This window comes from Vanellus vanellus (genome assembly GCF_965231255.1).
Source record: "Vanellus vanellus genome assembly, chromosome: 4".
In the NCBI taxonomy this organism is placed as follows: Eukaryota; Metazoa; Chordata; class Aves; order Charadriiformes; family Charadriidae; genus Vanellus; species Vanellus vanellus.
In genome coordinates this window covers 68,535,685-68,563,175 of record NC_138909.1, presented here as the reverse complement: position 1 = coordinate 68,563,175, position 27,491 = coordinate 68,535,685, and the positions used below count along the sequence as shown (strand labels likewise).

At 39.8% G+C, this 27,491-nt stretch overlaps 1 protein-coding gene across 1 annotated transcript in view; it reads right to left on the bottom strand.

The window, feature by feature from the left end:
* Positions 1-27,491, bottom strand: part of TBC1D1 (TBC1 domain family member 1) — a 109,875-nt gene that overhangs the window by 53,328 nt on the left and 29,056 nt on the right. Inside the window, exons 2-5 of the mRNA XM_082483018.1 lie at positions 9,156-9,689; positions 5,999-6,088; positions 2,175-2,279; positions 1,442-1,574 (exon numbers count right to left, since the gene is read on the bottom strand). Coding sequence (XP_082339144.1) covers positions 1,442-1,574; positions 2,175-2,279; positions 5,999-6,088; positions 9,156-9,689 — 862 coding nt within the window. The remainder of the gene's footprint in view (positions 1-1,441; positions 1,575-2,174; positions 2,280-5,998; positions 6,089-9,155; positions 9,690-27,491) is intronic.

The following is a 27,491-nucleotide window of genomic DNA, read 5'->3' as shown; positions in this document are numbered from 1 at the left end:
ACCAAGAAGAACAAAAAAGAACACATCAGAGGATCAAATTTGTCAGAATTAATCAATCACATAAATATGCACACAATGTAAGCCAAAGCTCGTCAGTTATTTGAGCTGACCCATTGCGTTGATTTCATAACAGGGCATTAGAAAGAACTCTAGGTTAATTTAAAGCCACTACTGAACTCATGTCTTTAAAATGAGGGACATGAACTCTGCAACGAGGAGATTTACTGAGCACAGACCAGGATTATACTCTTAGCTGAAGATTCCATTATCACACAAGATAAAACGAACCCACAATCTACTGCATGTTAGCAGACTGCTATGTCGGTGTTTTATGCAGTACTGCTTGGATTTTGCTTGCGGTATAAATATGATTTCCATTGCTTTTCTCCAATTTTTATGCCTTGGCCTCTTCTGAAAAAGAGTATATTTATTGCCTGTTAGTGAAGTTCTTGTTTTGCCTCTTGCTGAAAACATTTACTGACAGTCTAAAGCAGACGACCCTCTCATTCAGATTATGTATTCAGATTATTTTTTTCTTTTCTCATCCTGGATTAAATTCTTTTCCTCTATTTTCTACGGAAAAACAGCAAAACCATGAACAGTATTTTGTATTTCAGTTTCTGATCATGGCATTTCTCCTTCAGAAGCAAACAACACGATTAACCAGATGGCACAATAGAGGCATTAAGAAATCATTTGCCTTTAAGAAATTTCTCAAAAATCATAGCTAGCTGAAGAGCAAAATAGAGTGAAAAGTAGTTTTGGAAGTTCTCCAGTTTCATCAGATTAATACTAGATAGGTTTTAGTCCAACAAGCTACTGTCACGTGATCTGACAAGCTGCTGTTGCCCTTTATTCACCCCAGACATTGCTTAAATGAACAAAACCTAACTGTGAAATTTGCTGAAATGCAAAACGTTTTTTTTGGTCTTGAACTTGTTTTCTGGGAAACGGCTACAATTCCAACTGCTGCATTTTCATGAAGGAGCACAGACCAACACCACAAACATGCATATTAAAAGCTCACTGTTTGGTTCGTGTTTGGTGGTAGCACAATGCCAGTATCTAAGTGGATTCAATTGGACAGCAGGTCATAGCTATCGCAGCATATATTCTTGAGAAGTTCCTTATCGACAGTCCTCTGCATTTATACAGCTAATAGAGCCAAGCTAGCGGCAATTCAGTAATATTTAGACTCTTAATTAGTTTTCAAAAATTCAACTAAAATACAAGAAAGGAGCTTTGCTTTTGTTAGAAAATTCTTATTACAGAAAACTTTACATTGCAGTCCTTTAAATAAAAAGACTGACTTTCAACCCTCCACCCTAAATCCCAAGCTCTTTCTAAGTATTCATTTCCTTAGGAGTTTCACATGCTAGATTGTCCCCCAGTAAAATTGTTAGAAAAAAAATATTCAACCAGAAAGTTCTTTAAACCTCACCTTCTATCTTTTCACAGAGTTTATGCAAGCTTTGCATAGGACATCCTTCACAGAGCTGGGGCTGTGCCTTGGAAGTTTGCTGCACAGCAGCTACGGTGAAAGCCTGTTTCAATGTCATCATGATTTCATCAACCTGAAAAGAACAGAGTGCAAAAGAACAGAATTTCACTCTTCCACTGAGCTTCTGTTTTTCTTAACACAAACACAATAGGCTTTTAGAATGATACTGCCACTTGTTTAGGAATGTGCTTATGATTAAAAAGAAAAGCTGTTCCCATGCCATTCCTGCGCACAAGCAAAACAAGACTCATCATGAGGTCATATCTCTTCCAGGCCACCCAATTTTATTACTGCAGTCTATCAAAAGACACCACCTCTATCTAGAAACCTTTTCTTGTGTGGGATAAGAAAAGCTTGCTGCAGTTGTGACACACTGACCTAGAGCACAGTAGCGTAGCCCTGATTTTCTTAACAGGTACACTGTGAAAAAACCCTCTTCCAAAAAAGAGGCATACAGTCTAATTTAGTTCATGCAGTGAAAGGAAGTAGTATTGGATTTTAAAGGCGATTGTAACTTCTGCTTTCAAAACAAATTAAAAGTTCCTTTGCAGACTGCTACGTTAGCTACATTTTTGAAATAATTGTATTTTTGAGTGACATGCAGCAAAATACAGAGCAATAGAAAACTTTCAGGGCCTAATATTCTATTAGGCTCTTTTTTTCTTTTACTTACCAGCGCTTCATCTGTGCACTGAAACACGTAGCAAACAAAGTGGAAGCCTCCATTTTCTGAAGACTCTCTGCAGATGAACCCAAAGTGATCCACATGTCTAATTCCCTAGCACAAAAACAACAGTAATGAAGCAGTCATATTTACTTTCAATGCTTTGTACCTGTACTTTTTCCAGCAACAAAAGCAGGAAAGGCCCAACGGCATCACACATAGGTCACGTATCTCTAGTCTACTGCATTAGTCATCCAGCCATTAAAAATCTATTCTGTTGTAGAACATATTACTTCATGAATCTTTTAAATTTCACTTAAGTCAGAGGTTGTTTGTTGGGGTTTTGAACTGCTTTTTTTTTAATGACCAAATTATAATAGATCCATTGGAAAACACAGGGATGAAGAAATACTATTCAAGATATATTTTACTCAATATCGGAAATAGCAGGGGGGAAAAAGCTTGCTCTGTTTTCTCTTTTGCTTAAGCAGTCAACAATTGCTTTACATTTGTAAGAGCACATCAAAGCAATACTGAAAAAAGGATAAACAATTTTTTTTCCCATCTAAAGAGAAGCTTTGCTAGTTTAAAAATGAAAATGGTTAAATATCTTACTTAAAGATCACTCATGGAAGTATTTATTTCTCCTAAAAGGCATGCAAATTCAGGCACAATCTACTTGCAGAAGCAGATAAACAGTACTTCCTGGTAAAATGCTAAGAAGGATTTTTAATTGCTGGGAATTTTTTTCTTTTATGAAAAGACTTTCAGATGAGTAGAATTAGATGATCCCAGAGCACGTCTCCTCTGTGCATCATTCTTTGTTAAAAAAAAAAAACAAAAACAAAACAGCAAAACCAAACATATGATGATGAATTACATGCACAGTGGTAGAGCCTGTTTGTAAAAATTCAATTACACAATGAAGAAAACATTTTTTAAAAAAAGCATTTAAAAACATAAAAAGTGAATAGTTCTGTAAACCAGAATGGCCCGGTGTCCCAACAAAGAACATGCTATTAGCATCGGATATCCTTAAGCAATTCGAACAACGTTGTCTTATCATTTGAAATAAACCTTCAGAGCATGCCAGCTGAATGAAGGAAAATACTTTAAGGTATATGGAGATACCTGGGTTGTTGAGGTGTGACAATTACACACAGATAACAAAGGCTTTATTACACAAACATCAGGCACTAATACGTCATGAGAACAAAACGATCAGAAGGACATTCAGATGACGTAAAGCCTGCAGCTTCTCCAACTCCAGCTCCATTAGTTGTCCAGTCTAAGCATGTAAGGAGGCAGCTATGTGATAAAGCAAGGCTGATGCAACCCACAGACTCTCTCCCTCCATCATCCACATCAGAGACATGTACAGAACGTGCTAAGCCCCTCTCTGTAAACCCCCAGCCCATGCTTCTTCTGAAAGCCCATTTCTTCTCCTGAAAACCCAACTGCTATGGTGGAGAGAGCCCAGCTGGGCTCCTGCCCGCGAAACTGCAAGGTACAGGGAGCTGGCAAACCCTCTTAGCTGTTTCAGGTTAGCTAATTCAGATACTGCCCCAGGACCACATACTTCTTTCTGCCATGACTGACTGGGCATCCTGAAAACTACGTACTGATTCTGATCTCCCTTATAATTTAACTCTAGCGCTTTCAAGAAAAGATTATTAAAGTTCTTGTGTGATCAAGATGAGTCCATAACATTGTTCTGTCAAGTCTTCTGAAAGGTGCATACTTAGGGGAAAGCTCTCTGTACCCCAATACCAACATTTGCCCAATTGATATAACATTCGCCCAGCAACACATTCCTCAGACAGGAGGGGAGAATTCAATGAGAATCTCACTTCTACTGAGACCTGACCTCCAGGGCAAGTCACAAAGTCTACCTAACTAGCTCCTGCCTAAGGAGATGGCCTAAGGGAATACGGGGATAAAAATTTTTCTGTGATGTGGGAGTTCCCTTCAAAGCTCTTAATCTGACAGCATGCAAACTACTTACTGTTTACTCTAAAATTTTCAGAATAGGTACCTGTATGTTTAGTGATGAAAGCTATCCTCATCAAATTAAAACCCAAAGTAATTAATGACAAAAAGAATCCCCCAAAGCTGTAAGCAAATAACAGCAAATCATATTCCCTATATTTAAAAATGGGTAAATAAACCTACTGCAAAAAAATTTAAAAAAAGTTTTGCCCGACATCATTAAGACCAGAGCCTGCGATGCACTGAGTAGACCTGTGTTATGCAAGTATGCCAAGTGAAAAATAGTTCCTAGTGCAAGAAAGAGAGGCAAAATTCACATGCTGCTATACTAGGTCTTATTGCCACCCACTTATTCCCCACAGCACAAACAAGCATTGCACTGGTTTAATTCAAGGTGAATTTTTAGTTAAACTAGCAGGAACATCCATTTCTCAATAAATGTAAGTTTATTTATATAATTACAGTTCAGGTTAATTTCTCAGAGGTTTAAGTTAAAATGATACATAACAGGTTTTAAAGGAATTAAGTGCTCTCTAAGGACTCTACCCTAGTTTAATGAATTAAATTCAATTTCCCCATTCACTGAAACTGAATCAAATCTGGTACACAGACAAACTAAATACAAATAATGCCCTGCAGGACAAAATCGCTAGGGAAAGACAAATCTCTGCATGATGACACTGGTTAGTTAATAAAAGCAACCGGTCTATGTAATGTCTTGATGAACAGTTGTTTCAGCCTGCAGATAGATATTTGGGCAACTCTCAAAGGAGAGTCCTCTGCTCCCGTACGCAGGACCCGCGGGCAGTTAGTGCAGCTGCTTACACAGCAGTGCTGTAATTGCCTGAGCAGTCCCATGTCCTTGACGTGACGGTGACTACTGTGCCCTCAGACCGCTGAGCCACTGTGGTAGCTGAGTGTGACTCACACGCCCACGTAACCTGCGTGACACCATTACTGCATCTTCACGTGTGTAAACTGCATCTCTTTCAAAACATCAACACTTGAAATAAGTCATTACATAAATTGCACCCTCACATAAGCCATGCAAAATCAAAGTCAGAGCCACAAACAAGAGAAGGGAAGCAAACTCTGTGGCATAAGGTAAGGAACGGGGATTAATAGCGAAAGAGGAGGCTTGGAAACACGCTTGCCCTCAGAGCATCACATGCACTACCTCTGCGTGGCAGAGGGTTGTCTTCTCTTACACACATGAAACTTACACTCTTGAAAAAAATGTATTTTTGAAGTATTTTTCAGATAACTCTTACATATTGTTTTTCTTCTTTCACTATCACTTCTTGAAAAACATGGCTCAGAGAATCCCAGATTTGCACAACTGTGAATCACGCCCGCTGAAATCTCAAACCAGAGCTGACCAGGGTGTTCAAAGAAATTCTTTACTCTGAGGGTGGTGAGACTCTGGGCAACCTGTTCCAGAGAAGCTGTGGATGCCCCATCCCTGGGAATGTTCAAGGCCAGGCTGGATGGGGCTTTGAGCAGCCTGGTCTAGTGGGAGGTGTCCTTGCCCGTGGCAGGGGGGGTGGAACTCGGTGATCTTCAAGATCCCTTCCAACTCTAACCATTTTATGACTCTAGCTCATATTATTCATCCACCACAGACAGAAGTGAGTCTTTATCTCAGAAATTACAATGCAAAGCATGAGAAAAGAATGACTGTTTTACAAAATTACTGATTAACCAGCAACTTGTCAATAGCAATTACTGAAACTGCTGGGGTGAGTATCCATTTGAAATGCTAGGAGAGGAGTACATGAGCATTCACAAGTGGAGAATGTTTAAACAACAAAAAAAAGGAGAGACAGAATACACCGAAGTCTTACCTGAGAACAAAAGGATATTTCTTTAAAGCTTTTTTCAATAGCTACTTTTTTTGTGTCAGGACTGATAAGGTAAACTTCAGACTGGCCAATCTAAAAAGAGCAAAATAAATAGCAAGATGATAACAAGTAACATTACACTTTCTTTTGTCTCGTTATAGAAATGTTTCCTGAACATAAATCTCACTATTTTTTTTCTATCTGTATTTTTAGACCAATTAGTGTATTATTACCAGAGAAAGAGAGAATACTGGAACAACATTGATTTGGCATTCAGAGCTCTGCACATTACTGCACTGAGATTTAGTTTCAAATATGAGACAAGAGACTGAGAATAACATTTAATTAGATGAGAGTAATATCATACCACGAGTAACTTACTTTGCACTGAGAAAATATACTTACACTCCCTTTTCTTATTTTCTGCAGGCTTGGCACATACCACATTCCCAAAAGCTACTTAATTAAATTGTCCTAAAATTTAAATCCAAGAGCGTGTCTCTTCCTGTATTCCACCTAATTATTTTTTAGGGATTTATTTAAGACACACATAGCATTTCATTTAAAGACCTAAACTCAAACTATAAAAATGAGTTTAGTGGAGTGTATTTTCTAACTTAATTTAATCTGTAGGCCTTTTGTACAGCTGTGATCCAAAAGCTAACGCTAACTTTTGATGGGCAAAGGGCATTTTTAAGGTGAAACTATTGTTTTCAATTTTTCAGCTTCTGGCGACATCTTTGCAACACTTCAACAACTATAATTTAAATTCCTCATAGTTTCTAGCACACCAGAAAGTCTACTAAGGACAAGTCTCATATCAGATTTTAGGGAAGATGGGTGGAATCTGAAGCCATTCACGAGCATGACATAGACAAACCTGCTGAAGCTTAAACCACTACCAAATCCCACAAGACCCACATAAAAACATCATCAGCACCAATATATCTGTAATTTCTTAAGGGGGAAATCCTGCACGTGAATGGACTGAGACGTGCCACCTCTGCATGTCTAAAAATGGTCCTGTGCATTCACCTTCCACCTCTTCTTTCACTTCAACCAGTCACAATGATTTTCCCCAACTCCCTGCTGGTTTCCTTGTATTGTCCCCGGGGCTGACCTCACACATGTTCATGAGGCTATTCCTTCCAACACCTACTCAGCAGCCTCCTCCTGCTCTCTGCTGCCTTCCCCTCCCTGCAGGGAGGGCTCCTTCTTAGCTCAGCCCCACGTACCCCTTTCTCACTTGGTCCCAGGGCAGCAGGGATCATTTGAAGCCAACTGAGCAAGGACAAAAAAACCCCAACAACACACCCCTCTCCTCCCCACAAAATACAGCCAGGAGAAAAGCTTAAAAATAAAACCCCCCAAATACTAAGAAATTGGCTAGGAAAGCAGTTCTTCTGGAAGAGATACCAAAAGCAGGACTGTCTGAACCAGGTCCGGAGAGTCAGCAGATAATTCACCTGAACATTTTTCACACCTTATACACCAACCAACCTCTGCTGCAGCGCTGCAGAAAATCCAAGCAAGGACTTTTAACTGGGAAAATACAAACAGATTTTCTCCTCTGGATATAAAGTTTCTTTTAAGCGTTTCATATGTAGCCACACACAAACCAATGAGCGAAGGTGAAGGCTTTGCTGCACGCACACCATGACTCGTACCTGCTGCACACAGGGGGCGGCTAATCAACAAACTCAGCTCTGCCACCAGCTCGTGGATACTGGAGGCACAAACCACAGTTACTTCAATTCCTTATATTCAGCCGAATTTAGACTGGCTGAATGGCAAAAGAATACAACTAAACAACACTAAACAATATTTTCCCAGGCAAAAAGCAACCCAAGACAGAAAGCCAGATCAGCAGAGCCCCACAATTTGGAAATGAGCTTGTCAGCAGATGACTGACATTCTATTCAGGCTGACAGTGCACGTGTCTTTGAGAACTGTTGCATCTATTTAATATAAATTAAAAATGCACTCACTGCAGTAAGAGCATCTGGACCTAAGCAGTCCATCTATAATCTCCCTGTCTCTAAAGTATGTCATGAATTAATAATGAAGTCGGGTTCTGTTCAAAAACTTGGCATTATCATAAAGTGCATCTATATTTGCTGTGTGAAATAAGTGCTCGGGGAAGCAGGTAAACATGGAATTATTTTTCCTGGAGCACAAAAGTTCTCTCGACCTTCTTCCACTTCTCTCCCTGATGCCAGCCTGCCAGAACTCAACAGAAGTTTTAAATCAGGTATAGCTAACTACACCTCTTTCTGTGTGTTACTTTTTACAGACTTAACGCTTTGGCAATCCTTCTTAAAGCAGCCCTTCTCTTTCCCCCCTCCAAAAAACCTGCTGCAACTGCACCCACTCCACTCTGTTACTGTCCTTAAAAACTCCCAGCCCCAACAGCAGCTCAAGGTCATCCAAGATGACCTTATGACAGCCAGCCATTGCAATACCAGCTCCAGCTTTGCATTATGTTCATAAAATACAAGATACATAAAATATGTTCTATAACTTATCCATCATGAGGATTGTAAGAGGAGCAAGTAACACATTCCTTACTTGTTTCTCAGGTCTTGAAAGATACTTTTGCTGCTTACCTATCAAGGCTAGGACATTGCTAGCCACAAAAAAGCAGGACAAGAGTACAGGCAGGCGTGGAGTGGCCTAGGAAGTTAATACACTACTCTGTCATTACAGCGACATGTTGGCTGCAGGCATACCTTCATGAATTACACTGCTTATCATGGGACATAAAGTCTACTCGCCCCCAGTCATGGTTCTGTCCTTCTGCTCAAGTTACAGGTAACCCATTCACCTGGAAATTTATTTCTGCTGTTCTTGCTAGTGTAATTGTACGTACCATTTTGCAATTGTATAACTACCTACTAACTTGCTGCAGCTTTCTAAAAGCTGTCTTTAGAAGCCCAGTGTTTCAGGTAGTGCTGTTTTAAACTATTTATTATAAACCTATTTTGACTACATAAAACAATTTACACTCTAGAGAAACAGGCAAGTTTAAATTAAGCTCTGGTAATTGCAATTAAGTTATTAAAGAAGTTAACTGTGATCTTTCAGAACATCTGCTTTGGTGTTTGTCAGTCCAAACTCCAAGATGTGAAAACGCCACCAAGGGCTGCAAATCTTGCTTTACCGTAAACAACATCGTCCGGTTTTCTGCAATGTCTGTTGGTTGCACAACACTGTGTCCATAGATAAGTTGACTTTTTAGGTTCAGTGAAATTGCATCTTCTTCAAAAGACCTGACAAAGCTGTTACTCCTCTGGCTCCCCTCTTGCAAATCCTTCTTAAAAGCAAAGGAACGAAGCCCAGGCTGAGAAAAAGATTTCCTAATTGGCCTTTTCTCCTCCTCTTCACCAACCAAGGGCTGGAAGACAGACCGAAACTTGTTGCTGAAAGAGAAGCCTCCGAAGTTATTGGCAGTTTCATGTTGTTGGGACGATGAGTGGAAATCTGCTTTTTTTATACAACTTGCACGATTAAATTTCTCAATGCATTCATCTATGAGTGCCGGAGGTGCGTTTTTATGCGCTACTGTCACCCGTCCACAGAACAGCACCTCAAATTTTTTGGCAAAAGGGTCTTCAACATCTGAGAGATTATTCTGAAACTCTTCTTGACGAGCAATTTTTCCAGCTTGTCGAATAGAGCTTATAATCTCAGGCACCTACAGGAGGGGAAAAAAAAAATACACGACATTAGCATCTAGTGCTTTATGACAAACAAGTTGCAACTCTAAGAGGTGCTCCCTGCTGTTATTTTTCTGGAACGGCTAGTTTGGTTTTGTTCTGTGAAAGCCCAGTTGAAATGATCTTGTATTTGTCCAACAGACACATTATAAAAGTTAAACACTGACTAGATGAATTGCTCATTTGTCCCCCTGCCAGTTCACCATCAGCACTTTGTCAAAAGAGCTTCGTCTCTCGTAATGCTGTGTGTTTTCAGTAAAACTTTTGCACCTGAAGAAGCCAGTATAACATGACAAGTTCAAATTCAAAATGAAAGATAAAAATACTTCAGAAAGCATAAGAGAAGCCACAGACTAATTAATTGGGAAAGTTATTTAATCTCTGTTATTTTTCACTCTCTTCTCTTACTCAAGCATTCATGTCATGTAGATTACGAGTCTCTTGCAAATTTGCTTTCAGCTTCATAACAGCATTATCACATTGTTATGGCAGTTTGGTGTTTAAAGTGGGGGTTTTTAACTGTAAGTAGCTGTGTTTTTTAAAGAAATCTATTCATTATTTTAGATGTTCATTTTTATTCTACTATCCTACTTGACACTCTCAAATAATCTTACTTCCACATACAGTATCACTTGCAGGGCATCTCTATAACAAAGCAGTCTGCTATAGCCCACAGATGTTGTAATTATAAGTAAAACCCAAACTGCCATCTGATATATTTTAAGCAACAGTAAACAGTGACAGTTGCTGATATGGTTACAAGGTAGGAACATGCATAAGTTATATGGTAAACTGCTGCCAGGCCAATGCTGGGTTACATGCCCCTGCTTTGACTGGCCTAGAAGATTAAGGTGCTTCTGCAGCATGTGCTGCTGCCCTAACAACAAATGCAGGGCCACCATCTATGATTACTACAACAGATAATTCTGCCAACTTTTTAATTCCCCCAAATTACTTTCAGAAAAATCCATGCTAAGCATGCCAGTTTCCTGACAAAATAAATTTCCTTCGTCAAACATCGACTGAAGCTTGCTTACAAGTATTTGGTTGCGGATAGTACAAAAGGAAGTCTGGGAGCAGCAGACGAACAGCAGCCCAGAAGAACCATCTCCCGTATGAGAAAAGGCATCCCTAAACCTAAAGAATGCTTCGGAGACACGACCTCTGTCTTTTCCAGACATTTGTATGGTTATCTAACGCCTGATGCAATAACATATGTAAACCAACACAAGAAACAGCAAAAGACTTAAGAGAAAAAAAAAGGTTGACCAGTGAAAACTGAATTTCACTATTCTGAGTGCTCAGTAGGACTCTTCTTTTAGACAAGAAAACACAGATATATAGATATGGATAGACAGACAGATACACACATGCACATAGCTAGTGGATTTAGGACAATAAGTAACAGATTACAAAATAAATAAATAAGACAACTCAGGAAGCATTACCTCACCCTTGAGCATAAGGCATGAGTCATCAGCTAATCACCAGCACAGACCATGGGGAGAGGTAAGAAAAGCAGGGTCATGACTTCAGAACTCTGTTCTCGGCTATGTCACAAACCAGCCAGAAAGCCCTGGGCTCGTGCAGCGTCGTGCCTAACTTTTTAATCATACACAAGGAGAATGTAATTGTATAATGAATTTTTATTACCTCAAATGATACATATTTGGTCCACAGTGAGCTCAAGGTTCACCTCGGTTTCATTTACTTAACGGTCCTTCAAAGAACCAATCTTTAGTCACATAACATATCAGGATGACAGTGAAATATAAAACTTTGTTCTACCTATATTTCAAACTGCAAATGCTTTAGCGTTTTCTAATAAACACATTTCACTCTTGTGGGAGTGTCCGCACTCACCAGCAATAAGCAATTTTACTCCTGAGTTGCCCAGAATATACGCAGAGATCTGCGATCCCATCTCTGCTTTTGCCAAGACTGCAGAGGGGACAGCGAAGGAATAAGGTGTTTTCTGGAAAACGCTCATGTCGTCAGGGCCAGGAACATCAGCCCTCACCCAGGCAGAGTGTCACCATCTCCGGCAGGGTTAAGGTCCCCCAGCACCACCCATGCCAACAACTATAAGGAGAGTTTCCAGTAGCGCAGGTGCTGCAAGGGATACAGCTCAGTTAAAGCCCAGACACAGCATTCGGGATCCATCACAGATGCACAGTTATTGAATTGGATTTCTTCAATGTTTTTTGTTATCAAACACCTTAGAAATTGACAAAATTGCTATTCAGCAGTGGCTAGACTTTACATACGGGACAGTAGTTAGAGAAAGACACGACATCTCACAGAACGACTTTGCAATAGGTAATAACTTCATGTTTGAGGAGACCTAGCGGGCCTGTCGATGAGAACCAAGGGGAGTATTTATTTATTTATTTTCACACATGCTAAGGCTTGAATTATGTCATTTATAAGTAATAGCTGGCTTCCCTGCCACGCTTACTGAAAAACACTGACTCTTCTGTTTCTGCTTATTAACCTAAAAAAAATTCACAGCCTGTTAATATCATTTTATTAATTCTGATTAGGCACTTGATGCAGTATTGCTCTACCAGAAGCAGCAAATCACCACCTCAGTCTCCTGTGACCCTTATGTATGTTAAACATTAATATCTTTTCATGAGGAAAGACAAGATGCCATGACGAATGCAGAAAAAAAAATAAAACAAAATACATCTTTCCCTGGAACTGTTCTTGGTCTGATCAAGATCTGTGCTCTTTTCATCTACCTGTACCCTTCCAGGCCTTTTACGCAAGTATCTGGAAACAAGGAATCCTCACGCTCCTGCGTGTTCTTTGACCCTGGCTACCTCAGCAAACAGAAACCTGGATGATGAGTCGATGAAGATAAAGTAAACATAGTTAAAAAAAAAAAAGACAGAAAGAAAAATAAAATTTATGAAATGTAAATAAATATATAAATATATTATAATTATTTCAAATTACTAAAATAAACAATGTAGGCTCTATCCTGGCAAATGTTTATTAACCACAGCTGGATTTTTTTTTCCAGTTAAGCAGCATGCCACTGGGCAAACAGCAACCACATTTCTTGCAAACCTTCAGCAATTAATTAAGGTGTAAACTGAATCAGGTTTTATGGCTCCTCAATTTGTATCAAAAAGCAGCAAGGATCGAGTTGCTGCTGAATTAAGTTAATGTTGCTTGGAGTTTTTTTTAAAGGTTGTGGGGTTCTTTCTGAACATAGGAAAAAGTCTTTTTTATCGTAAGAGCGGCCACATGCTGGCACAGGTTGCCCAGAGAGGTTGCCGAGTCTCCATCCTTGTAGACATACAAGCTCTCACTGGACGTGGCCCTGAGCAATCTGCTTTAAGTGACCCTGCTTTGAGCAGGGGCCTGAACTAGGTGACCTGCAGAGGTCCCATCCTATCTCAGCTTGGTGACTTAGATACCAACATCTCCTATACAGACCTATAGGTAATCGTGTCTACTAATCTGAACGTCCTAAGAGAGCGGGGGAGGACTGTTGCACACATGCATGATTTCTTCCTGCCACATAATTTGTCTTTTCTAGCATACTTCTATTCTTAAGTGTTTTCTGACTTGTTTCTCAGTATAAATACATAATTAGTGGATAAAGATTATTTCTGTAATCAGAAAAACAACTGCAGATGACCTAAAATTATTTCCCTAAAACCGCAAAACTAAGTCTAGAACAACAGTGTAAGCAACCATGAAACTTTACTAAACGCAGAACTCTACCTTCTCATCACTCACTGGGCCAAACGGACCGGTGAACAGAAGACACAACTGAAATGTATTAGGAAAAGGTTTTGCATTTAGAGTGTCTGAATTAGATACATCTTCTTTTTCTGTATCTATAACCATTAAAACTAACACTGGACTGTTGTGATTTTTTTTTTTTTTTTAAAGTATACCATGTTATTTCTGCTATGATGAGAATGTTTACTTTGCGGAGACAAAGCAGGGAATTGAAATGCTGAGTATTCTTGTGAATTGACTGTTGGGTAATCACGCAAAACACAAACCAACACCTAGAACTTCCTAACGTAAGTTAGTCCGCTACCAGACAAACAGCTACAACTTCTACACCACGCACAAAATGAGAAGGCAATTAATTTTTAAACACGCACAGGTTTGCTGCACCTGAGGAAATGCAGTTGCATTTTTTCCCCACGCAACAAGAAGTCATCCTGTCTTACTGCATGCTTATATGTAAACTTATGTCAATGTCTGTAGCCTGGCAGCGGATTTGAGAAAGACTGAGAAACTACTTTAATGAAAAAAGCCCAGTAACAGCTGAATGCAACAGCTGCCTTTTGGTAAACAAGACCAGACTAAAAAAATTTCCCCGTTTCTTTAAAACATAGTAGGTAGGAAAGCAAAGCGTGCCACAGAAGAGGAACTGTTGACATATCAACTGGCCAGGACTGGGGAGGGAATGATTTAAGATTTTAGACGCTATGCAGTGTTTATACTTGTTTATACTTACAGTACAAACCTACCAGTTTATACCTACCAGTCCTTTCATAAGGTTTCAGGTCAATGAAAGCTTAACTATTTTAAGAGAATAGGTGGATTTGTTTCCTGTAAGACAGACTTGTGTTGTCAGGAGCTGGTTGTATACAATAGACTCCATAAATTCTTGGAGACTGAAAACCCTAAGATCTTGAGTTGAACCTCAGAAGGTCTCATACCACCCTGTCTGGAATAGAGCCTTAAAAATCCTTCACAAAGTTCTTGAAACAAGTACATGTTTTGACTGAGTTTTGCCTGCCTACTCAGGTATGAGAGGACATCTGAATTGTTTTTAAGTGGTTTTACTTGCCTTTTTTTCTGACCATAGCAGGCTCAATAAAATGCGTCAAGAAGTCTAATATACTGTTTGCTGTTAATACCTTTCCTTCTCTATTTTATTACAGAGTGCTGCCACACAAAAAATAGGGTCTACAGCTGTATATCTTGGGAGAAGCCATCTAGTTGTATCAGGACAGACAGTGATATTTTTGTCACCCATAAGGCATTTATAATCATGGAATACTTTGTCAAAGTAGTAGAAAAGAAGAAAGGAAAACCATTTTTGAGACACACACAACATATATAAAAGATGATACAGCAAAGTACTTATTTTCATTTTTAAATGGCTGCATTGAATCTTTGATTTTGGTAGTTTGATATGTACTAAAAAGCAGTTGGTTTTGGCACAGTTCTAGAAAAAAAGCTGTGCAATAATAAAATAAAGAACAACGCTTCCTGTCCTTATCACTCCCTAAACCCACACTAGTGGTCAACTAACTTTTTTGAACAATTTTCTCCACTCAATGGATTCAAAGTTTGGTATTTTTAGATGTAAAGCATTTCAATTTATAGATTTTGATGGGATTGTTTTGTTGTTGTTTTTATTTTTTTTTGAAATCGAGATACTGCACGATTTTTCCTTTCAGAATCACAGAATAATTTAATTTGGAAGCAACATCTGACAGTGCAGGCCCCCACATAAAGCAAGGCAAACTTTCAAGTTAGATCCAACTTCAAACGTATGAGATGCTGGGGGTCACATCCAGCTGAGTTCCAAGTAATCCCAACCCCGGGGACCACACCACCTCCTCTTCCCAGGAAACCTACAACTGCCAGAAAGAAAATGACAAGATACAATCAGCTGAGACTTCTTTTGTGAGAAGTCTTGCCCAATAGTTTAACCAAAGAACAAACCAGAAACTTCTAGCGCAAAACCACAGTCTTTAGTCTCTCACTGAAATAAAAAAAAAGAAGTTTTAGAAGTGATTTCCTTATTGCTTGGCATTAGTAGAAATTCAAGGCAGAAGAAAGTAACAAACTTTTAAATTTAATTTTGATTTCAGTTAAAGGCCTTTTATATTCAGGTCTTATCTCAAGTGTCCTCACAGGTTTTTTTCTGCTATTATCTTGCTTGGAGACTGCTCTATAGCCTCCTACACCTCGCTGACTTTTTCCAGTCATAAACCAATTCTCATTTTCCAAATTTTCACTCCTTGACTCCTAATCAACGGTCCTTTGGAGTACTTTCGTTATTTCTTCTTTTGCTATTTTTTTTACTTTTATTCTTCCCACAAAGCCACTTCCAAAACAAGATTCAATTCAGAAAGAGAGGCAGAAAGTTCATAGTTCTTCCAGCCCCTGGATGATGACAATATTTTGCAAGCTCCTGTCAGTTTGCTCTGTTTTTCTATGCATAATGATTGCACCACGGGTAGAGCCAAAGTGAGATTCTTACCACCAGCACCCTAAGTACTTGAGACTGGTGGATCCATGGAGAGAAAGTTCACTTTACTCCATGACTTCATGCCTCGATGCATATGATCCAAAACTTTGCTGCTCATAAAAGAACTATGAACTGTGCCACTCTCAGCAGCTTCACCATCCGCACATGTTGGTGTAGCTCATTTCTCTCTCTAGTACCTAAAACGCACTAGGCGTCTCATCTAACTGGGGAAATGGTGGGTATCTTTTGAGAAAGGAGAACAAGTCAGAGCACAACCAGAGGGCTGGGAGGGGTAGGTGGGCTAGCAGCCAGGGGGCTAACCACACCGCAGGTGTGCTGCTCAGGAAGGATGGTGAAACCAGACCTGCAAAAGCAAGACAGAGATGTCATTACAACCATGAGAAGGGAGAGCTCAATTGCTGAATAATGTCACCACAAACCTATGAAAGGAAAAGCGATCGTATGCATGTCTACTTGTGGGCACGGTTTGCTTAGTTAGGTTTGAATGGGTGTTATACAGAGAATGGGGTCAGTGATGGTGATGGGGCTCAGACTCAAATTTTGCAGGGGTGTATGCAAGAAGCTGATGAACAAGAGTGCGCTGAAAAATCAAAGGATATTCTGTGCAGGGCAGAAGAGAGTCATCTGTTAAAATCCAGTTCTTTTTGACTTGGAGAATGGTGTGTGAGTGACCAGTGCCCTCTGAGACGACTCTGACACAGTAAGCACCGAGAGCAGAGCTCCATGTAGTCAACACACAATCTTCCAGTTTACACGTTATCAAATGCCATAAAGGTGACTAGACTTCCCATGTACATTGAGTGCCGCCTCCAGAAGACTGCCAAGTAATGCAGACTGATGCCACGAGTACTGTATGCCACTTCCACAGTATCACATTCCTTTTAATATTACAGACAAATCTCAGCTCGAGAACCTTCCTCATGACTCCTCAGCTAGATGGAAAAGGTTACACTTTTTGCAAAGTTATGTGAGTTGCAGAGCACTCCATGCAATTTAGAGAGGCACAAAAAGGTTCTTTCCAAAAAAACAATATTTGCAGAATCTGTTTATAGATTATTGTAAACAAACTCAGAAATAGAACGTAATTGTACTTGGTGTTCTAGTGAAGTTGGACTGCCCTATTTTGTGGTGGTGCTTCCTCCCCAAAAGAGATGCATCACGCTGCTGATACACTTTAAGGTTTTCTTTCACATGCCCTCAAGACATACCTTACTTGAAGCCTAAAATACAACAAAACCTGGCTACTCTCCATAAATAAACGGCTGCGTCCCAGATTGTTGCTTACTTTTGGACCCCTCCCCAAGAAAATGCATGAACCAAAACCAAACTGCAGCTGATGGAAGGCCTCCACCACAGGCTTTTAGTGCAGCTCTAAATGCAGTGGCACCTGACTGGCTCTGAAGGGGGTATTCCTACAAAATCTACTTTGGGGAAGCCTATTAGTGTACTCTGCTTTATACTTGGAGCACTTATCATACGGTGTTCATTAATTCATTTTTCCCCAGCCCCCTTCTGTCCCAGCAATACAAACTATTTCTTTTCATCTTGTACTGCTTCATCAGCTCCTCCACTCAGTACCATAAACTTTTATGCCATAAACGTGAAATAAAGCAAGTCAACAGGTATTTCAAAAGCACATTAACATCTTCATAGTGTTATCTTCTCCATCCTTTGTTTCAAAGTTTTCTTTTCACACTATTTCACAAATGAAAACAGCACTTCAAGACATAACAGTGGTTCCTGGTCATACTTGCCAGATTCCTGGCAACATTTTACCAGGCGACTATCGAACAAGGAGGCAATACCTGTTGTAAAGTAATAGCTAGAAACAACTCTGTTCATTCATTATCAACAGAGATTAAATCTTTTTTTTTGGGAGGGAGGGGGGGGGGGGGGAGTGGCGCAAGGGGAGGAGGGTGGTATTGCAAGCAGCTCCCTTCACATGGTTGAGACAGGCCTGGGGCCGAGTTGGAGGCTAGGGGTGGGAAAGAGGAGGAATCCTATTCTTAGATAGTTATAAATGGAAAGAGACAGCAACAGTATTTGAAAGCTTTCGGTACAAGGTTTTTTCTCTGGTTTTGGTGTTTTGTTTTGTGTTTTTTTTTGGGGGGGGGGGGGGAGTTTGTTGCTTTGTTGTTGCTTTTTTTCTTTTAAACTGAAAGGCAATAAAGGCATTTAAAATAGGAAATTAGTTACTAAGAACATTTGGGAAAAAAAAGGGTATTCATGAAATTAAATTCCAGTTGTACAATAGGTGACAGGCTCTCTCCCAATCTCCTTTGCTCTCAAGCTTCTGTGACAGTTATCAAAATTGGTGCAACCGGCAAAATAGCAGCTAGCTAGACAGAAGTAAAGCCTCAAATTTTTCTGTCCTTTTTAGCAATATCCAACTGCAACCAAGAAGGGAGGAAAGCTCCAGTTGAAATGTGCGTCCCCATTACAACTGAAATTGTTTCTGATACAACCTTCTTAGACAGCTGATCCAAACGTGTCAAAATCCCCCTTCCTCCTAAATGTAAAGTTTTCATAGAGGGGAAATCATCCTATGATTGACATGATGTATAAGTTAGCTCTACCTGCCATAGCATAAAACACAATCTCTCTTACTCTGACAACACTATAAGTCTTCCTGAAGCAAGGGACAACCCCACGGTCCTTCTCCCTAGAAATGCTTCTTGGGGGGATGGACAGATAGATGACATCTTTCATGGGAAGAATCTTACTCAAACATTAAGCTTATAAAGGCCCCAAGGGAACCGGAGTGCAGAGGCTGATCAGCTTTTTCCAGCATTCTGCCTGACTGGTATAAAATACCGATGAACCAATTCACTTGTGGATGAGTACCTATTTGCTGCTTTGTCATGTAGTAGAGGATTTCAGCTGCCTCACATCAACTGACAGAAGACCAGGATGGCAAAGTAATGGTTAAACATCCCATTAAAACTACCCTGACTTCCACTTAAGAAAAGCAGTTAGAATTTAGTTCACCAGTTTCACTCCCTTTTGGATGTAAAACAAATGGTTACTCATGTCTAAGGGCTTTTAGGATTCTGGTGGGTTTTTTGTAAGATATGCCTTCTAGTGATGGCTTCTCATCAGAAGGTCTAATGGGACTATTCAAACTTGTCAATTAACTACATGCTTCTATGGAATTCACACCTATGGTTGATACTAGTTGTTTATATTCAATTTTTTTTTTCCTAAAATACATTGTTAACCACCCAAAATAACAATGTATTCATTTATGAAAATTAACTTCCTTCGAACACAAGGTGTTTGCCCACCTTCGATTCCTACATCAATGGTCTTCCTAGGATTATCTACACATTTTATAGTACTGACAAAGGTTAATTTAAATTTTAATAAATTCATAGTTCAATGCTAGTGATTTTTACCAGGCATTCATTAGGAATGATGTACAGTGCATTTGATCCAATGGAAGAGAAGGAAGAACAATACAAAGAATACAAAACTTAAATAGCCCATAGCTTCTAGCAAGACTCTTATTACATAAGAAGCATCTAGACAAATTGTTAACAACCTACAGAATTAGACTGTATTTTGAAACAAACGATTCACAGAAAGCTTATTGACCTCCCATGATTCACGAAAGACTATTTACACTAGAATATTTATCATGTAATTTGAATGAAAAACAGTCAGCTGTTTGTGAAGAAGTTTAGCTACAACGTGATAGGTCATGTTTTAACTCTCTTGAAATAGTTGTTTTCAAGGACAGTCCAAAACACACTGCTTTCCTAAGGATATTTTGCATTTACTGGAAGCTATCAACGCGATGTTATTGGGAGCAAAGGGAAGATCAAGCTGTTTACTCAAGGTCCCCTCCACTAAGATAGAGACAGATGACATTAAGAAAGTCTACCAATTTTTCCTCTAGTCAAGGATCATTCTCCTAAAAACTCAGTCCTTCCAATCCCTGCTGATGATAGACAAATCAGACCCTGCTTCCCTCCTGCTAAAATATAAAGCTGTCTTAAAATTTTACAGTAGGTGAAAAGTTCAACTTCTCTGTATTCCATTCTTCCTCTCAGATCCAGATTTGACAAAAATCTGGCACGGAAAAAAAAAAAAAAAAAGAGTTGGAAAAAGATGCTTCTGTATAGTGGTCATTCCATAAATCTTTACATCGGGTGCCTCTGAAAGTCACTGTAAGAGATCCGGTACATCTGCATTAAGTACATAAGTGTGCTAGAAAAACGAAGAGAGAAAGGAAAAACAGATGGGATACTAGATATCTGAAAAAAAGTTATTTAACAATGTATTCAGAGGAAGATGATCAGTGTGGAAAATGTGCTGTTCACTTACAGACTGCCTGCAAGACAGCGTTTCACTGCAAACGCCATCATGGATGGCAGGAATGCATCAGCTGCAGAGCAGGGTTATAGACTAACTATGCTACTTCTGGCAGTCCTGCAATACCTTCCTATGCAGCACTACTTCACTTTTTTGTGCTTTTAATCATCTTCATCAGATTTCATTTCTTCATTTAAATGTTGGCACCTTCATTGACGGTTCTCTCGTCACTTTAACTGCTACAGGGCAGCCAGCACGCTCCTTGGGTTAACAGTCAATAGTGAATTTGCATGTCCCAACACAAAACCCAGGATGTCACTGTCCTTTTTAGATAAAGCTGCACATTCAGCCCTAACTGGAGAAGAGTTGTGAAAACATAGACAAAAGTTGCCATCAAGACAAATGGAGCTATGGGATCACTCCTAAAAGCCATCCCAGAGCCAAGCCAAGGTGCCACCCCAGCAATACCCAAGAATGAGAAGCCAGAAGAGAAGTTTTAGCAGTGCCTCCAGATTATGAAATTGCCACGATAGTTCTCCCTGCTGACAGAAATTCTCATGTTTATGCCCCGTCCCAAATTCACTACAGACCTACAATGGCAGATCTCTTGATCTGCAGCCTGCACCAACAACTTTATTTTGGTCATCTCAGTTCAGCACTATTACCTGGCCTATGCAGGTGCTGCTAATTGATCTCAGAAGCAGCGCTTATCTAGGAAAACCCTAGTAACTAAAGAGTAAGGACTGAAATTCACCCTTCTCTTCCCTTCCCATTAGCCATACTACAGTATTATCAACAATTCTCTAAAGCTGCAGTCAGATCATTTGCCTGTATCATCTGGTTTATTTAAATAAATGCCAGAATAACACCAACCAGTATCCCAGTCCTACATGATGCCTGACAGGAGTTTGGAATTACTAAGGATGCAACTGATGAATAACAAGAGAGGAAATTCAGGGAACTTCATTAATTTGAGTCTCTATCTCAAAATTCTCCTTATTCCTATGTAAGAAAACAATGCAGGGGGGGAAAAAAATATCACATAATGGAAAAGACAGTGACAGATTGAAAATGGAAGATACTTTCAAGATTCTCAAGATATTTGCTAAAATAGTAATGACACTCTTCCATCACTACAGTCAGAGCAAGCCAGCTGTACTGAGGGGAAACAAAAAATTAGAAATCACCAAACAGACCATGCCTCAGTGCATTCCCAAACAAAGTGTCTGCATGATAGTGCAATATATGGAGAACTGGAACCAATAAAAAAGATACCAGTAAGAGTGTATACAAAGACTTTCAATAACACATGTTGGCCCACAAAATCAAATTTGATCCACACTGTACTTTATTCAGCCACAAATTATAACAATACACACACAAAAATTCAGAATCTGTTCTCTTTTTAGGGTTATGAAATTGCTATTTTAAGCCTACTCAGTCTCTTCCAACAGAAAATTTTCCATCATTCCTTTTTGTTCTTCCACTCTTCCCACAAGTTAAGGCTGGGTTTCTTCAGAAAATGGTAAATCAGAGAATTGCCAAAAACTGAAATGCAGCTAAGCTGGACAGTTCACACTGTCACACCCCTTTCAGAGTGACTGAATTCTGACCTTCACAATATTTCCGAAGTATTCTATATTTAAACACTTACCTACTGAGGAAACCCGAAAGGGAGTGGTAAGTATTCAACATTTCTAAAACACAGAAGTCAGAGACTTTTGGGATCTCCACAAGAAGGTAGAGGGGGATACAAAGATGATGCTCTATCACACAGACTAACAGACTAGCTGAAGGAAAGCAGTAAGAAGGGAAGGAAAAAAAGATTTCAAGGAAAGGCTCCTTTTAATGCCAACTTCTTCCCCCCCAAAATTATGTCAGCACTAAGGACTGCCAGTATGTCAGCCACACCTAATATATAAGCAGACTGGGCCTTTTTGTGTTGTTTTTTAAACATACATGAAAGCATTATTGAATCTTTAGAAATACCAGAGAAAAAATGCTGCCTGAATTGTAACAACCAACAATAAATAATTTTTATATGATTCTGCACTTTATAAACAAAACTTAGCATGAGCTCCATGAACTGCGTTTGCATGTAAAATAACATTTTTCTTAAGTCTATAAAAGTCAGCCTCTGACAACTGTATGTCAAATGGAAATGTCAATTGCTTCCACAGAATACTAAATCCTACAGGTTATATTCCAGCTGGACTTACCCAAAATCTGAAATTCCAGCACGTATTTTTGGTTCAGATTCTGGGTAACTACCATGAGAGTTTTAAAGACGGGCCTCTTGTACATAATCGTCTAAAACTCCAAAGCACTTCTACAAATCTGCTTTTCCCTGGCTTGCATTTGAGGAGATTGGAAGCTATAAAAAGGTCCAAAGAAACAAAACCAGCATGAAATATTTTGTGTTAACCATCCAAATTTCCATGACAACGGCTTCAGTGAGCTCACCTCATTGGTACTACAGCAGCAGACCAACGGTCCAGTAAATGCAGAGAGGCAACTGTTAAGATCTAATAAAAGTAAGATATTTGGTTACAGAGCTCCTTGAAATAAACACACCAAACCCCCAAAATGTTTGACTGAAAAAGAAAGGGGCTGTTTCGTTTAGCTCAGATTTGCCATTTTCAGTAGCTGGGAGTGCGCCTGTGTAACTATGCACAAGTAGCCTCTTCTCCTCCAACCTGCAGTTTCACGGGATATCTGTACCTGAAAATCCTGTTTGGTTACTGCATATCAAAGGTTCCCCCTGGAAAAAACATGTGTTTTTGATTACAGTGATGATGCTGTAAAGACACAAAGAGAAGTATTCAAATGTCCAAAGCCAGCAACTTTTCTGTTGGGAAGAAGCATCCAGATATTTCAGCCAAGATGAATTTTTGGGTTGTTTTTTAAATGCGACCATCAACATGTGTGCTTACATGCACGCTGCCCTGAGAATGAAAGGCAATACATATTTTCACTCTGTCTTCAAAGTGCTTCAGTTAGTGACAGAGAGAAGTGTAGCTCACGGAAACTCTGGACAACCTCTTCAGGCCTGAAATGGTCACAAAGCAGTAGCCAAAATGTCAACATCCCAATAAAACAAAAATTCTCTGATCGTCCCCCATTCCTTGTATTAGGACCGGCTAATGGAAAGTCACACATATGCTGTTTGTCCAGCAAACAACTGGATGCTCAAGTATTATATAAGTGCGACTACTTCACTATTTTAATTTGGACCAAGAATCTGTTTGAGAGTGGATTATTCCAATCCACTTGTGCAACAGACTGCATCGGGGAGCTGTCTCAAAGCGCGTGAACCGATGTCCGTTTAAATAGAACTAAACCTTCTTTTTGTGACGTGTTTCACTGCAAACAGGCATTCGGTTCCCAGCACCAAATTAGGGCTGGTCCAAAGCAAAACCCACCTCCCTGAACCAGGTACGCAACCTGTCCTCAGCACCAGCAGCTTCCCTTGAACAATCTGTTGCTTCCTGCTACTTACTAATGTAGACCCAACCTACAGGTGATTTCATCCAGGCTAATAACCGCAGCTTTCAGACACCTGGCCAGCTTTCCTTTCGGGAACTTGCAGACACAAGAGAAAAAAGGTAGCAGAAGCCCAGTTGTTAAGCTCTAGTCCACCTTGACGGGGTAAAGGTGCTCTTGCTTCTCAGTAAGCAAACCGTGCCTTTCAGAATGATTTTACTTTAAATCGTTCCTATTAAAAAATTGCATTTATGCATTAATTCATTTCAGGATTTGTTATTGTAACTGATTTAAAATGTAAGAATAACTGAAAACAATTCGGATACAACTCAGTACAAGTAACTTGGTGACAAAACCAATACACAGTGGTTAATGTCATTCCCTGCCTCAGCTTCTGTTTTCCAAGTTTCAGGTGCTCTTCCCAGCTCTACTGCCTCACCTCCCCATACAAATTAGTAAGCAAGCTCCTATTTGGGCAAGTTTTTTTGACATATTTTGTCTAGCTTTACTGATATGTAAAATACTAATAAAACCGAGACTGAGATTTTTTTTTCCTCAGTCATTGCCATCCATGAGTATTTCCGCTTGAACAGTTAAGCTATAAAGGCTTCTAATTTAAAAAAAAAAAAATATAGCCAAGCTGTAATTCAATTGACAGTGTTTCTACTGAACATTTACTTGCTAAGTCAACAGTCAACCTCTGTACACCATACACAACCTCAGCTCCTTCAACTTTAAGAAGTCTTTTAAATCATTTTATTTTTAAATCTTAAGTATTAGTTGGCACCATAAAAATGTTCCAACATCCCCTTAAAGCAGAGGTTTCTCAGAAATGCTGCAGCTTCTATATTGAGGATGATGGGAAATTACAAATCGGAATTGTCTTGCAGCTCTCTGAGCTGATCTCTGAAGAAAGAGGTGCTTTGCCGACTCTTCCCTTAAGGATATTTCTACCTGGGGAATCCAGAGCCAAACTGCTGCTTTTGTGTTCTCAGAAACACCTCCAGTGCACATAAAAGACTGTTTCATTATAGTAGCCTTTCAAAAAAGCAGACTGTGCTGTGAAATAGTATTTTAGATCATCAAATGTAAAGCAAACAAAGTTAAACTGCAGTGCCCTATAGGTATATATGGCAAAACCCCAAACAAACACTTAGTTGTACCGTCCATATCTGATAAAACCTGGAGTTTTCCCCTGCAAGATTTACTAATATTTTTGCTATTGGTTTGGCCCAAAACGCATTAACCACATGAAGACAGCTAATAGCCCCAATTTCCAGAGAGCTTTTCAGCAAAGGAAAGCAAACAGGTTTTGACTGGAGCCTCAAAGTTCTGTTTTGAATTGCAGAGGGGAGGACATGTACAGAACAGCAAGCTCAGCTACCTCGTCGGGCTTGGCCTGTTGTTAAATCTGAAGGTCGACACCGAACCAGAAAGTAGATACTCATAAGAAATTAATTCAGAAAGGCATAAATGATTCAAAAGAAAAACCTTAGTAAGCTGCAATCTACACGGCCAGGAATTTCACTATGGAAAGCCCTGCTCCTTACTAAGCACCTGTAATGCACCTTACAAATGCAGAGGACACTGCCCTACTGCATCTGCCCAACCACATAAAAGCCGCGGGAGCCAGGCTGTGTTCTGGCCCTCTCCCATCGAAACGGGGATGTCTCAGCAGAGCGGGTGTGCAGAAAAGGAAATGGAAGGGCGAAGGATAAAAGCAAACAGCTCCAAAAGGAACATAAGTGCTGAGTAACAGAGGAGTTTCACCACAGGACTGCCTTCATTTCAAATGCTGAGCGCATATTCCTCGGTCATCGCCCAGACCCCCGCAGGGGAAGGTGGGGAGTGACTGGCATACAGAAAACAGCCCGCTTCAACCGCTCGGCAGCTTGTGATACTCCGCATTTATCTCAAAGCTGTCAATTGGTAATGAGGTTTTTTTTCCCTGAACAAAAATTAACCTGGAGAAACACACCGAGCAGCAACGTAGTGCTCTCTGATAGGGGTGTTGTGCGAACTTGGGTACCGAAACCCAGCTCTGGCAGAAATTGGAACCTTCTCTTTGCTGCGTTGCCGGCATCCGGCTGGAGAGACAAGCGAGGGTCTGTCCCTCCAGCCCTGCCCGCAGCCTCTGTGGCTTCAAGGAGATTTGTCTACAAGCAAAACCGCCGCATTTGAGCCTTCACTCCCCAATGATGCCCAATTCTTCCCTGACACTAGTTCTTTATTAACTCCCTGATTCTTGATACAGTATCCCAGTATTCAAATTAATTTACATAAAGGGTTATTGGGAGTAAATGCACTAGCACAAACAAGGGTTGTACACCATAGGATACCACCATAGTTTATTCACCTCCCTAAGTAATCTACCATCTTAGAAGTAAGATGGGCTTAGAAGTAAGGCAGGCTTAATAAACTTCAAGGTTTATTGAGCTTTAGACGGCGTTAAAATGCCTGGTTATGAGAGTTCCTTGAGAGACCAAATCCCGATTCATTTGGCCAAAATGCAAGTTATTCACTGAGGGATTAAAGATGCCCAAAGGACTTTGCTGGAAGCTGTGAGGAATAAAGGAAAGAGGCAAATCAGTACAGCTAGAACAAAACATCCTCATAAATGAGTGAGATACACCCTAAAACAGACAAGGAAAAAAGCCAAGATCGCCCTTTCAGAACACTCTTAAAAAGGGAAAAAAAAAAAAAAAAAAAAAAAAGAGGGGGGGATTTCTCGGGCTTCCTGATTTTCAGTCTCTCATTCCTTATCATTCTCTTCCAGAAGGCAAATTAATTTCATTTGTAGCTTCTGACCTAAACTAAGTAGATAGTTACTCCAATGCATTCTGCCCCAGATGGCTACTAGGCACTCTATTATTTAGACCATAGTGGAAATAACGGCAAAGCATCAGCAAGATCAATTCTAACACAGCATATTAAGTTATATTAGGATTCCAAGAAAAATAAGTGGCATTTCCAACATTATTAAAATTACTACTTCAGTAATGTTTCATGGGCCAAACCAAGTAACCAAGCTTTGCTGCACTGAACAGCACAGAAACTTTGTTTTTTGATGCCTTGAGAGCTTCCCAAACTGAAGAAAGCTCGTGGGCAATTCTGACTCCGCGGTCCCTGAAAAAAAACAACCAACGAACCAACCTAGTTCTTTCTCTGCTTTTGGCAATTTCAGAGCACCTATTGTGATTGTACCCTAAAACCTGATCTTCAGAGCAGAAGAAATCCAGATGATCAGCTTCTCAGTCCAAGATTAGCCAAGCCAGCCAGGGACAGCTACATGTAAACCCACCTGTTTCTGCCAGTGCTGGTGGCCCATTCTCGGAGGTTCCTCGGGCTGCCGTGAGAAACCCTGCTGCTCCCCTCAGGAGGGAACTGAGAGCATCCCCTTCCAACCTGCTGTCCTGCAGGTTGGGGGCAGCTGACTAGGGTTGATTGGTCCATAACAGCAAAATCATTATAGAAGAACTCCTTATTTAAATAATGTAACCTTGCTTTGCATTTTACCTTAGTTATTTTCTTTACCTGTTCCTTGTTGGTTTACAATCCTTTAGACAAAATAAGCTAAACATAGCTTTCATATTATATATAGTACTCTTTTTTTTTGTAACTAGAAAGACACACTATATATAAATTGCTTAACTAGATGAGAATCTGAGGACACATTTACTCAAATTCTCTATTTATACAATTTATTACACTAAGAACTGTTTCT